Below are 13,145 nucleotides of genomic sequence, written 5' to 3'. Positions count from 1 at the left end.
TTCAGCTGACTTTCTCGACCCAGTCACGCAGCCGTGTGTGTTGCTGTCATCTCTTCACAGACCCACTCAGCGTGGTTACATAATGGCTGCTGCTCCTGTGGCCCCAGAGCCAGTGGAGGGTGAAGAAGGACTTAATGAGAGCTATTGGTGCGCACTGACAACTCTGCACTGAACTCTACGGACTCTGTGGCCGGACACCACGAGAAACCAGGCAAACCAAGAGTTAACTACCCCCCAAAAATATATATTTCACTTGTTCAAACATGAGAATTTATCTTCAAATCACGTCCAGCTTTATGAAAACTGTAAAATCTGTTGTAGTTTAGTAAAAAATGCTGCACATAACACTGTAGTTGGAAAAAGCACAACAGCAGGATGGTGTGCTCAACTGCATAGTCTGCAGGAGGATGTTCGCTCAGTTTAGTTATTTTAATTGGTCCTTTTTGTTTGACCGGACAATTAAATTGACAGTTTGATCACTTTTAATATCTTTAATTTGCTTTAAGAAACCCTGATACAGCGAGTGCCATATAAAGGCCAAGGTGAGTACAAACAGCAGGTTACAGAATCCGGTCAGCTGTGAACAGGCAAGTCAGGGTTAGAGAGGTCATAAACTCAGCAGTCAGTGCAGGAGGCTGAAAATGAAAGAGGAAAACAAGCTTTCACAGCCCTACGCAGACGAGGAAGTCTCACACCTTCCACAAATTAAAAAAGAAAAAGAAAAAAAAGAACAGGAGTTAACAACAAGACTTAAAAACAACCTCGTTGATTAAAAAAAAAGAAAAGGGCAACTCAGTGGAGTACAAGAGCACAAAATATCAGACCTAAGAAAACAATGAACAACTTCGTCTCCTTACAGTAAAACTCAATCAAGGGGGAAAAAATGTATATGAATCCATTTCCACACATGCACTTCAGCGCTGGACGTCTAGACATCACCCAGCAGAGGTGAATGAACAACACAAATATCTGATGCAGTCGGATCAGACGTTAGCTCGTCTTTACTTTTCTTGTGTGCTCCCAAGTAAAAAGTCTATGTGACGCTGGACTGAAGTTTGCACCTCTGACCCAAAAGGAACATTTCCACATTTCCAGTAGTGCGAATGAATCTGAAGCAGACCATTTCCTGCTGTGTGCTACATGTGAGAAAGGAAGTCTGTGGAAAATATTCTGACTGGACTCAGAAGTTCATGTGTGGAAAGTCTTAAGATACTGAGCCGGCTTTCTCACAAAACAAACTCAGCGATTACCGACCGATTCTCCACGATGAAACAGAAAGGCGCTCTAAACTTTGGATAGTCACACGCATAAATTAAGAAATAAATACAACACATTTCGTTTAAATGCAGAGTTAGAAAATAATCTGAGCACACTGAGTAAGAGTAAAAACAACAACAACACAAATACGCAGCTTTTACACCCTTTATCTTTGTAGCGTCTTCATGGCTGACGTTCGTACGCGCCAACTTTAACTTTTTGAGGTCACAATATTACTGTAAGCAGGCAGGGACGAGAGGGGTGAGCCTTAAAATGTGTCGGCAGTTTGAAAAAGCATAAAAAAATACAAGTGGGAAAATACTGTTTGTTATTGCTCTCGATCTGAGTTACTTCAAAAAGTTAACGCCATCAAAACTGTTTGCATAAAAACACAAAACTCTCACCTTAATCATCTTAAACTCACTTGAAATTACTCGGCCGTAGCTGATTTCACACGTTAAAGAAAAAGCAAAAATAGTCTACAGTCAAGCCCAGCATCATCCCAATGAAGAGTAAATTATTTTAATCATATATTTAAAAAAAAAAAAAAAAAAAAAGGTCAAAAATGACTTTTAAGGCAAGAAGTTGTATCCTCCCAAAGTTGCAGGATCTGTTCGCTTCTCTATCGTTATACTTCTATTCTCCAAAGATATGTACTCACGCATCCCAACATACACACAAAACAACAAAACGAGTGTTCAGTGTTGCTACAGTGACACAGACTCAACCCAGAACAACGTATCCTGAGATCTACAGTAGTAAACTGACTTCAGTCCAGCTCTACAGACTTATTCTCCAAGCTGTCACTGTCCATCATTTGCCATCTACTGTCTCTGATGTCACTGTGAGAAGTGAGCCCAGACAGTTTATGATTGGCGACAGCCGCAAAGCAGGCCAGCAAAGTCTCTAAAAAGCAGTCAGTCATGATCTCCTCAGAAAAAAAGAAGAAGAAAATAATATAAAGAGTCAACTTGTATCTCTTGACAGTTAAGATAAAACACTAGTTAGTTCAGTGTCTCGTTTAATGGCCTCGGCTGAGCAGACTTGGCAAAGTGAATACTTAATAAAAACCGACTGAGATACAGAGCTCTGAGAGTCTAAAGGAGAGCACATGTAGTTTTATTGCTTTGAATTATCTGCTTCTCAGCAGCTTTTGTCTGGTCCTAACTCCATCTGAAGGTTGTAAATTTTACCTAGGACTCGCATTCAACTGTGGGACACACCAAGTCTCCATACTGAGCAGGTGAACAAGTTTCCCTTTCCATCTAAAGTCATCCCGAGGAACAAAAGATGAGCTCCAATTCCTATTTCGTGGCTTGAATTGTTGAAAGGCCATCTCTACTGCAGGACTTGGATGACATCAGAAGAGGTATTATTACTGCTGGTTAATATTAAATTAATTAAGGCTTGATGAATGAGACCGTCTCTCCTTACAGCTTAGAGGAGAAACCATCTTAGTTTGTTAATGTGAAAGCAAGCAGCCTTTTAAAATTTGGTTAACTGTTCTTATTTGAAAGTCTCTACAGAGGATGTAGTTTCTTGTTTCAGTTCTTCCTTTGCGGCTACTTGTGTCCATAGAGCTGTAGGTCGAGCTGGACCCACACTTCCCCTGTTGGGACCTCGTGCAGCAGAAGCCGACGCGTCGCTGGTCCCTTGTTCTCGAACTCTTTCTTTATGGTCGCCACTGGAACCTCGGTCCGGCCCAGGAACTCTGACACGAGAAAACAGAACAGCACATGAGTTCGGAGGAAGTTATATTTATTTATTTTTCTGTTTTTAAAGAAGAAAACCATGTTTAACTTTTTATACTTTTTGTAATTATCCTGTGTACAGTTTAACTAAAATATTCACCAACAACAGCCAACGTTTAACCAGTGGGGGTGTTGAGACAGTTTCAGTGATACATGGGATGCTCTTTTAATATTTCTTTTAAACCCCACAGCAGTGTGTTCAACTAATTTCACACAGTCCCCCCGATTGATCCATGTGCTGGTGTGGACCTCTGACCTCGTGTTTGACACTCCCACCCTACACCCATGTCTTAAGAGGATTTGTCATTCTGCCACTGAATAAAATAACCATTTATCTATTTTCTACAGCTTATTCGTGTCATGGGGGCAGGAGGCACACCTAGCCCCCCCTGTCTCTAGCTACCTCCTCAAGCTTATGTGAGGCATTCCCAAGCCAGAGCAGAGAAATAATCTGTCAGCTGTGTCCTTGGTTTGTCCTGGGGCTACGTCCTGGTAGTTCACTGTGGCGGGGTGTGGTTTGTGGCTTAGCTGCAGGGAGGGGTGGAGCAGTGGGCTCAGAGAGTGTCAGGGGAGGCTGGGAACAGCCAGTAATCGTCATCTAATCATGCCTCCTCTATTTCAGGAGGATGCCGTGACCCGGAGAAGAGGGCAGTCCAGACAGGAAGCTAATGCTAACAAGCGTGCCGACCCAGCTCAGAGGGGAGAGTTACTGGAAAGTGACTCAGTTGTAGATGAATTTATAGAGAAAATTGCCGTAAATAAATACTTAGCTTGCTCCATGACATGTGTTGGGTTCTCAATTTCATAGTTTGTGTTCGGGAGGCAACTTAATCAGACGACTTAACCAGCTCCAGCTATCCACAACCTTAAACTTTCAGTCGTGACTCAGAGATAGTGACCGTAGGTGAAGGTGGGAATGTAGACTGAAGTGTAAAACAGCAGCATTACTTTCACGGCCAGTTCTCTCTTCACCACAACAGACCGGTACAGCATCCACACTAATCTCCCACTCCACCCTCTCCTCACTCAAAGACAAGACCCCCAAGATACTTTTCTGCACTTGGAGCAGCAGCTCATTCCCAACCTGGAGTGGGAACTCCACTGTTTTCTTACAAACAAGTGTTAATAATAATTTAATTTGTATACATTTACACCATAATCTAACTATTTTATGGGCTTTTAAGGAAAGAGTTCTGAACAAACTTTAGCAATATTAATAAAATGAAATAATGTAATTAGCCGGTAGCTAACCGTCTGGTGAAAACTGGTCTTTTTCGTTGATGGCAATGCAGAGGACGTCCTGGTAGATGTCTTTGATGTGAAACTGACAGTTGAAGTTCCATTTGGGGTTCAGGGTGTCGTTGATTACTCTGGATGTGAAGATCTGAGCTCCCATGGTCACTTCACAGTAAGGGTTACTTTTACCTGCAGGAGGGAAAGACAGCAGACAGGCATGAGGAGGATGTAAGAGCAGGTAAAGAGAAAGCAAGTTGAGGATTGATTCAGATAATCAAAAAAAAAAAAAAAAAAAAAAAGGAAAAAGGAGAGTCAAGGAAAAAAAAGGAAGAAGTAAAAATAAAAGTGTAAAAGTATAAAACAAAGAAACAAAAAGAAAAGAAAAAAAAGCTGATGATTTGTTTTTAGTGCATTCATGCTCACCGTTGGGTTTTGCTGCCTTGAGTTCAGTGGCTTCTAGGATGGTGACGAGCAGTCTGCCGATTCCACTGCCTTTCATAGAGCGTGCTGTAAACACGTGCACAGAAAGCTTAAATGATTATTTGAGATTATCGCGTTTAGGTGACACGAATGTGGCTCTTGGAGTGTAGACACAAACCTTGATAAACCTTGTCCCTTTTTTTCTTTTCAGTCTCAATAAATTCCTCAGACGCCACCTTAATCTTCTGAACCCACGCCGTCCTGAAAAAACACAAACACGCAGGAATTCGTACAAGCCACTGATTCACTGGCACATTTCTCTGTGCGTACGCCGACGTGTGCACATACCGTTCATTAATGTTGTCTGTTCTGAGCATGTAGACTTTGTCAATGTGTGAGATGTGGAAGATGGGCTCATCGCTGGAAGGATCTGGAAGCTTGACCAGAGCTTCGTTCAGGAGGACGGGCTACAGGAAACACAAGATGAAACACGGTCGGGCACAAACACAAAGTCTAACGTTGCCTCAAAGGAGATTTCCACTCGTGTGCATCTCTTACTGGTTTGTAGATCTTTAGCTGTACGTTATTCTTGTTGCTGAACAGTTTATCAGGTCCAGATGAGGTGAACTGTTTAGCCGCGTACGTTAAAAGCAGGAAGTCGTTGAAGAGGAAAGCCCAGAGTTCCTTGCTGCTCTTTGCCTTGTACAACTGTGACGATAGAGTGATACACCCGCACATGTATGATTAAACACTTAAAAAACTAACAACATTAACTGATTTACTTTCGCAAATCTTCAGCAAAACACGACTTTAAATTATTTAAAGCTTACTGGTGTCTGAAGATTTTACTTTGTGGTATGAGGCTTGTAACCAGTAACACTACTTCCTGGGATTTGAACCATTAAGTTTCAAATTTCATCATCCGTTATGCCCCATCCTGCCAGCCAATATGAGAACCTGCAGTGAAACTCACCTTGCCGCTGTGGAGCAGTTTTCTGGGGCCCAAACAGTTGGTAAGGGAATTAAAGACCAAATGCTGTAAAAAGCGAGAAAGTTTAAAACAACGTTTCAATGTTTTCACACAAAGATCCATGAAGGAAAAACCGTAAATCTCAATACCTCGACAGGACCGTCACAATTAACGTGGCTCTGAATCCACTCCAGTCTGTCGGAGTTCTCCTTCTCTCTTACACCCTCGTTCACCTGCACAAGGTAATCGCCCAGAAACACCACATCAGATTCTTTCAACCACAACACAGAGACTTTCTAATTAAGCGACTCACTGGGTTCATTAATAAAGGAAATGATGATCATAAAAACCTGTTTACAGAGCTCCTCCGCCCTCTCCAGCGCCTCTTTCAAAGGACCTCGGTCAGCATGACCCTCTGCAGTGCACTCCAGGATCTGCACAAGTAAATACACTAATAAGCTAATCGTGCTCACATTTGACGTTAATTTTATTAACAACTATTTTCCGTCACTGAAGAGTGTCTTTCATTGGATACTCTGTCGATGAACATGCACTGCAAAGATATTGGAGCGTAATTTTGACTACTTCTGGCAGTGGAAGCTGATACCTGGTGCAGAATGAGAGCTTACCGTGATAACTTCTGATCACGTCCCTGAATGTAAAGCTCTGGCTGAAAATACTCTCCAGGGAGAACATTCATACTTAAAGTAAAAGTATCGTAGAACTGGAAAAAAGCGCTTGCATAGTCCGTCACTCTCCACACCCTTATAAATTCTGTTTTTGTATATTAATGTGAGTCTAAATATTTAAAACAGCTAACAATAAAATAATAGATACAATTATGACAGAATTTATAAAACAACCAGAAAGTCAAATGCAGCCAGTTAAGGCCACACTTGAAAACGATGGCCTACGTTTTTGATGTGCAGTGGGTAGCGAGTGATCCTCTGCATTGGTTTCAGCAGGAAGCTGGACAGCGGCATTCCTTTACACCTGTAGTCTGTGGCGATTTTCTAAGAGAAAAAAGACAACATTAAAAGATTAACAGATACATTCTTGTCTTTCAACAAAACCGGAACCCCTAAAATTCCCAAACTCTAAATGGAAAACATGAAGCTCTCATTGGAAGCGGACAGGATGTGGGAATCCCTCCTACCCTCATGAAGTCCTTAAAGTCTGAATCATTGTCAGTGCGAGTCTGCAGCAGTGTGGCGCCGTTGAACTGGGATGAGCAGAAACGGATGTAGGGCTGCATGTGGGACAGCTCGGCAGCCAGGATATCTCCAATCATCCCCACTGGATTGTTCTCTCCACCCGTCTTCTTACGAACGCGGAGCGCCCTGCACACATACACAAGACAAACCCCCAACATGCTTTTTTACACTGAAAAAAAATCTGCACAAACACTCTTCACAGCATTTCCTCACGCTATCAGAAACACTGTCGCCTCTTCTCTGCCCACAAGGTATTTACTTGACAAATTTTGAGTTGCAGGCCAGCAGTTCCTTCCAGTTGACAAAAATCATGCTCATCTCTGACTCATTCAGCCGGCCCGACGCAGACATGGGCTTGCAGAAAACCTACACAAGCAGAGGAAAAAGCCACAAATATTACAAAACACACCAAGTCCCAACTCACACACACAACACCGTAAGAACTGCAGCGTGTAACTTTTCTTGGTGTGATTTTTGAGAACGCTACTTTTTGCTTTTACATGTATTATTCAGCAGATTTGTGTGAAATTACCTCCAGCACTATCTGCAAATCTTCCACATATTTTTCCTCAGTTTCTATCAGCTCATGGATGTAACCTTGCCTCTTCTTCTCTTGAGGGCTCAGTGAATCCAGGCTGTTCAAGTCCGCACACCCTGCAAAACAGGAGCAACACCCAGAGGAGAGGTTTGCATGAAAAAGAAAACCAACCAACCAGTCCATCCACTTCAACAAAACCCACAAATGACTGCTTGTACCGATAGCCCAGGTTTGCGTTTACTGCCTCCTGCTGGAAGTGTCTGCACATGAAAACAAAAATGATTCCTCCTCTGTACCCTCTCATACATTACTTTCAGAAAGGTTTAAAAAAAAAAAAAGCAGGTGGCAGACGACAACCGTCTAACACACACTTACCTGATACAGGGCGCCCATTCATCCACTGTGAGGATCCCATGCAAACTGACTGCTCATCCCCTATAAACTCCTTTCTTTCCTCTCCCTCTCTTGTTTCACTCTCATCTGCTGTGTCATCCCAAAGGTTTAGAAAGTGAAATCTGTTCTGTGAATCCATTGCTACGACTGATTGTAGCTGTCTGGCTGTTCGCTCAGTGTGATTGTACTCTGTCTCTCCTGTCAAGTTTGGCTCTTTCTGTGCCGTTATCTTCTTGCTGGGATAAATCCGTTTGTACCAAAACAGGAAAGGGAGTCCTTTTTTTTTTTCTTTCCCAACCTTGAATTGGGGGGGGGGGGGGGGGGGGGAGAAGAAGGTGGATAAACCTGACCTTCTCCTATTTTTCTGCACCTTCATCCATTAATAAGTCTATAAAACTGTGGATATTCACATGTTTTTAGATAAGGTAGCCCAGTACAGGTTGGCCAAAGTCACATAGATAACATTAAACAAAAGCAGAGAAACAAATCCCAACTATTCAAGAAGCAATTCTTTGGGACTAAATTACAAATCAGATCCATGCATGTAAACAGAGAAAAAAAAAAAAAAAAAAAAAAAATCACAAAAACAAGGTGAGATGGTTTTCATCTATTCGGTCATCTTAATCGTGTGGATTTTATTGAACATGTAAACACTGAGCACAACTCACACAATCTTTATTTTATTTATTTTATTTCAGATTCAGAAAATATACCACACAGATCTTCCATCACCTTTGTAGCACAAATGTTTGGTATATCTTTAAAGTCAGTTGTGCAAACACTGTTAGTGTTGTTCTCTATGGCAGCCTTTCACCTGAAATCCCAACAAATAAACTGTGATAAAACAAATACAGGCTCTCCCCACTCCCAAAAACGTAAAAAACCCTTTAACAATGATTAGCTCTTCTTGCATTACAGGTCATCAAACTCTTTTGTACCATTTCTAATTTCTCCCTGGAGTCAGTGCACCAAGAGAGCATCCACAGGATATAAAGTCTTTCACCCATTGATCTGAATTTATCCCCAATCCCAACATTAACCAGTACCTCTTTATTTATTTTAATATGTAACCTGTGGTTAACACTATCAGCAGACATGCATTCACTCCCTTCCACAATAAAATCACCCTGAGCAGCAGCAGAAAAGCAGCATTCATTAATATAAAGTGCAGCACTCATCTTTAAATATCACCTCTAAAAACAAGGCTTACTGTAACACCCTTTTTACACATGCACCGCAGTCCTGAACCTTTCTAGACCTTAACTATGTGAAAATGCAAAATCCAAATGCAGCTGGATTGAACATAAACTGGTCTTTAACCAGATGGTTGTACCATCAACTGAAACAAAACACCTGTAACACCTTAAATGCAAATGAATCATCAGGTTGTTATGACACTGAAACTTTGAATCAATAAAGTGGAAAAAGTATTGACAAAAAACATCTAAAGATGAAGTTGTGGCCATTGAAAGGATTAAACTGACACTAGTTAACTCTGAGAAAACAAAAGAAAACATGAAATTATTGCTTTTAGATATATGGACTTATTAGTTTCACACTTTGGTTAAGTTTAGGATAAACAAACCGGTTTAGCATTGTAAAACCAAAAACAAACAAACAAATGAAACCCATAAAAAACAAACAAACAAACAAAAAAACTTTTTCCCCAGTTACAAGACCGAGACATCACAAAAATGTGATTGGACACTTGATGTTTGTAGGAATAACACCAGCAGAGAGATAACAGACAGTGCAAACACATCTGAAGGAAACATTTTCTGTTGTGTGCTACAAGAAAGAAAGAAAACTTCAAGGGACAACATTTCAATCTGGAGTTCATGCGTGACAACAGGCCATGTCTTTAATGGTTTACTCACTCTAAAGCTGTTTTCCCACATGAACTTTGGGAAATTTAGCAAGAATGAAGTCAGAATATTTTCCTTTCTCACATATGGCACACTCCAGGAAATATTTTTCTTCAGATGAGTCCATATTTGGTGTGATTTAAGTGAGTGAACTGCCTGTAAAAAGCATGCAGGAGGTAGAAACATGACACCCACCATCCGCTTTGCAGTTTGCACCATCTAATGCACCTCGGTGAGGCAAGTCCTAGAAACATTTGCTGCTGTAGTCTAAGTTTGATGCAGATATGCTCATACTGGATTCTTTGTTCCCTTTTTGAATCACTTTCATTAAGACAGCAGGTCAGACTTTATAACATTTCACTGGAAGGACAGCAGTCGGACCTTTTCAATCCTCCTCAAAATTATTCACATTTTTGAGGTTTATCACGATCTCAATCTTTAGTATGAAACAAGAGTTAAGGCAGCTGCAGTAACACTTTACCATCATGTCTGATTAAAGACACATCTCTGAGGAACAGTTAGGTTTGTGTGAGCAGAACTCCAGAAACTGGAGAGCCAATAACGGAAAAGAGAAACATATGACAGAGACAGGTTTGGGCTGAATGAGGGAGGAAATGTGTCTACCGAAGGAAGAAGAAGCCACAGAGAAACCCACTATCACTCAGCGTCAACTTTTACAATAAAAAAAAAACAAAAAACAAAAACCGAAGGAATCAAAAAGTCACAGAATCACCACAAAGAGTCATGAAAAACTAGCTTCACTCCCAAGTTAATTTACTCAAGCCCCCCTCATTTTTAATTTTTCACCTGCTGCTTGAGGTTGTCTTAAATATAGTGAACAAAATGAAATTTGCTTAATGGGAGAAGTTAGAAGATAAGTGTCCAATCACTTCAGCCCGTCAGAGCAGAGTGTGATAGTGGGTCTCTCTGAAGTCGGGAGGTGAAGAGGGAGAAGAGGTGGAGGAGGAAGAGTCTTTCTACCACCCTAAAAAGAGAAACAAACGAAGAACAAGAGAGAGGGAGAAATACAGATTGGGAGGGGGGGAAGACGGTCAGTGTGAAGAAAAGTGTGACAGACGAGCTGATAATAAACTATCAAGGGTCGCAGATAGGCAGGTACGGGTAAATGAACAAACACTTAAGAATAGTTAGTCATACAGGTTTGAAGCAACATGGAAGAGAGATTTACATACACTGCTGACTGGGGTCAACGTCCGCCGTGGTCATCTGAACATAATTGGTGGGGAACAATCCAGTAACCCCGTTGGATTCTCCTTTCCACCAGTCAGGGTTACTCTTGTCTAAAACGTTGATCAGTTGCCCTTTAGAGAAGCTCATCTCTTCCCCATTGGCGGCTGTGTAATCATATATGGCGATCACCTGGCAGACTGAATATGAAGAGGACAGTGAGGTTATTATTTTTGCCTAGTCCACGCTGGTATTTTATTAATGCTGTAAAATGCATGCTGCTTTGACTTTTGCCCTCCCCCAGTGACTTAAAGTGGTGTCTGTGTGTGTCTGCGTTACCTGGTTGAGGTGCTGGTGTGGACTTGCCACTGCTGGATTCCAGTACTTTAACATGAGTAGCAGGGAACCAGCCCTTCTGACGCTTTTTACCACGAGCCTGGAGTCAGAAAATACAAACAGTCACTGGCTTTCAGTGAGGTTTTAATCAGACTCACAATTTTTTTTCCAAAGTTCATGATTGCTTGAGTGTTATGCCAAAACAAAAGGAATGTTTATGTCCGAGCAAATAATCATTTCATTTTTCTCCCAAAGAAAAAAAACACCTCTGCTAGTCAGAGTCAATAAAACAGACCTCTCAGTCTGCTTTTCACTGCTGGTACCTTTTAGAAGCTTTTGGTTAAATTATCTGACAAATAATGTGATTTGCTGCACAGTTCATTTTACTAACACAACATCCAGCGACTAGTTGTGTACAATACTGCAAAACTTGGTACTGATTTGAACCAAGTAAATAGGCCCAGTATCACAGATACCAAGTATCTTTGAACAAGGCAGATGGGCATGCTGGGAATTCTAATGTGCAGGAATGTGGAAAATGTGCAGGAACCTGTTGAAGTCAACAGTGCAACAGCTTGTGTGATCATTGTGTGTTTGTTGTCCAGCAGTATAATAAATTATGTTTAGCAAAGAAAAAGATAAAAGTGGTTCTCTAAGGAGGAAGGAGAAACGTAGGCAGAATGAGTACAGCCACAACTTTGGAGATGAGTGCTGTCAATGACTTTGTTGAGTGCAAGGCCTGAAAGAGGAAGATGAGTGACTGAAACACTTCTTATATGTTGGAAATATGTACTCATAGTGGAATATGTGTGTGTGAAATATCTATAAGCTAAATAATGAGGAATTTTATAAATGAGTGTGCTTGTTATACGGTGACCAATCCACTCAGTCTGTGAGGACCTGTGGTTAATGGGCTTCTCACCGTTGTTCGTGCTTATAGACATTCGAGTTGTCTTTGTGCCTTTGTGTCAGCAAGGATGAATCTGTTTTGGGCTTGTGGTAGCCTAGTTAAAAAAAAAAAAAAAAAAAAAAGACTATAACTTTAAAAACCCCTAAACGCTGACCTGCAGTTCACCAAGCCACCAGCCTGAGACATCCTTGCTGAGGATGAGGATGAGCTGGCCATTTTCCAGATTCAGCTGCTCAGGACCAGTAGAAGCGTGAGGTCTAGTAACCTGAGCGACCTCTGTGGACATAAAACACAAACAACTTATTTCAGAAAAATGTACAATCAGGACTTCAACAAAACATGTTTGAAATTTAGAACGTTACCTTGCTTTTTCTTTCCAGATGTGCTCGATGTCTGAAAATAAAAGATGGGTTTATATTTTAGTATGTGTTCTTTTATAACCCTTTATGTTATAATGCAATCTATTATGAAATTGTCACAAACTGAAGTCTTAAATAAGACCTTCCCAAATTATTTATTGCAGCAGACCAGTTCATGCCCCGTGTGTGTTATGTTGAGTGTTCTTACATCTGTCTCTTTAGGTTTGACGTAGTTGCTGGGGAAGACGCCCGTGCGGTTTCCTATCGAGCCGTTCCACCACTCTCCATCTCTCTTGCTCACCAGGATCACATCTCCCTCTTTGAATGTCAGATCACCGGACTGTGGAGACTCGTAGGTGTACAAGGCCACAAATTCTGGAAAAGAAAAAGAATCAAAAAGACTAAAACACAACAATACAGCTATAGGCCCACGTGTTGTTTACATCGATAAACTAACCTCCATCATAGTCCAATTAAAAGAGTCAACAAATCCTGAATGATAGCAGATGAACAGTAATGTTGAATTTTGAATGAAGCATATATTATCTAAATAAATGTGAAAAGCTAAACAAATCGACATCAAGGAGGGAAAAATTGTGTAGTTTAGGCTGTTCAATCATTTAATCTTTATAAAATGTTAAAATATGATCCCAAAAAGTTGATTCTGTTCATCTGGACGTTGAGTTTTCAGTGGGAGAAACGTTTCTT

At 41.0% G+C, this 13,145-nt stretch overlaps 1 protein-coding gene across 2 annotated transcripts in view; it reads right to left on the bottom strand.

Moving 5' to 3' along the window:
• Nucleotides 1-513: 513 nt before the first annotated feature.
• itsn2b (intersectin 2b) overlaps nt 514-13,145 on the bottom strand; it is a 39,333-nt gene continuing 26,701 nt past the window's right edge. Inside the window, exons 23-40 of one of the 2 annotated variants that reach the window (XM_085397505.1) lie at nt 12,646-12,812; nt 12,441-12,471; nt 12,233-12,354; nt 11,172-11,268; nt 10,838-11,032; nt 7,381-7,502; nt 7,108-7,214; nt 6,791-6,974; nt 6,549-6,647; nt 5,985-6,068; nt 5,784-5,867; nt 5,638-5,700; nt 5,223-5,372; nt 5,013-5,131; nt 4,843-4,925; nt 4,668-4,751; nt 4,260-4,433; nt 514-2,968 (exon numbers count right to left, since the gene is read on the bottom strand). In XM_085397505.1, the coding sequence (XP_085253631.1) occupies nt 2,820-2,968; nt 4,260-4,433; nt 4,668-4,751; nt 4,843-4,925; nt 5,013-5,131; nt 5,223-5,372; nt 5,638-5,700; nt 5,784-5,867; nt 5,985-6,068; nt 6,549-6,647; nt 6,791-6,974; nt 7,108-7,214; nt 7,381-7,502; nt 10,838-11,032; nt 11,172-11,268; nt 12,233-12,354; nt 12,441-12,471; nt 12,646-12,812 (2,114 nt within the window). In that variant the 3' untranslated portion in view covers nt 514-2,819. The remainder of the gene's footprint in view (nt 2,969-4,259; nt 4,434-4,667; nt 4,752-4,842; nt 4,926-5,012; nt 5,132-5,222; nt 5,373-5,637; nt 5,701-5,783; nt 5,868-5,984; nt 6,069-6,548; nt 6,648-6,790; nt 6,975-7,107; nt 7,215-7,380; nt 7,503-10,837; nt 11,033-11,171; nt 11,269-12,232; nt 12,355-12,440; nt 12,472-12,645; nt 12,813-13,145) is intronic. The other variant, XM_085397425.1, reaches the window with a different exon arrangement.

This window comes from Rhamphochromis longiceps, linkage group LG1, assembly GCF_057381845.1.
Source record: "Rhamphochromis longiceps isolate RC_006_pf linkage group LG1, R_longiceps_female_GT1.1, whole genome shotgun sequence".
Lineage (NCBI taxonomy): Eukaryota > Metazoa > Chordata > Actinopteri > Cichliformes > Cichlidae > Rhamphochromis > Rhamphochromis longiceps.
The sequence above is the reverse complement of the archived record's forward strand: the minus strand, read 5'-3'. Positions and strand labels throughout refer to the sequence as shown.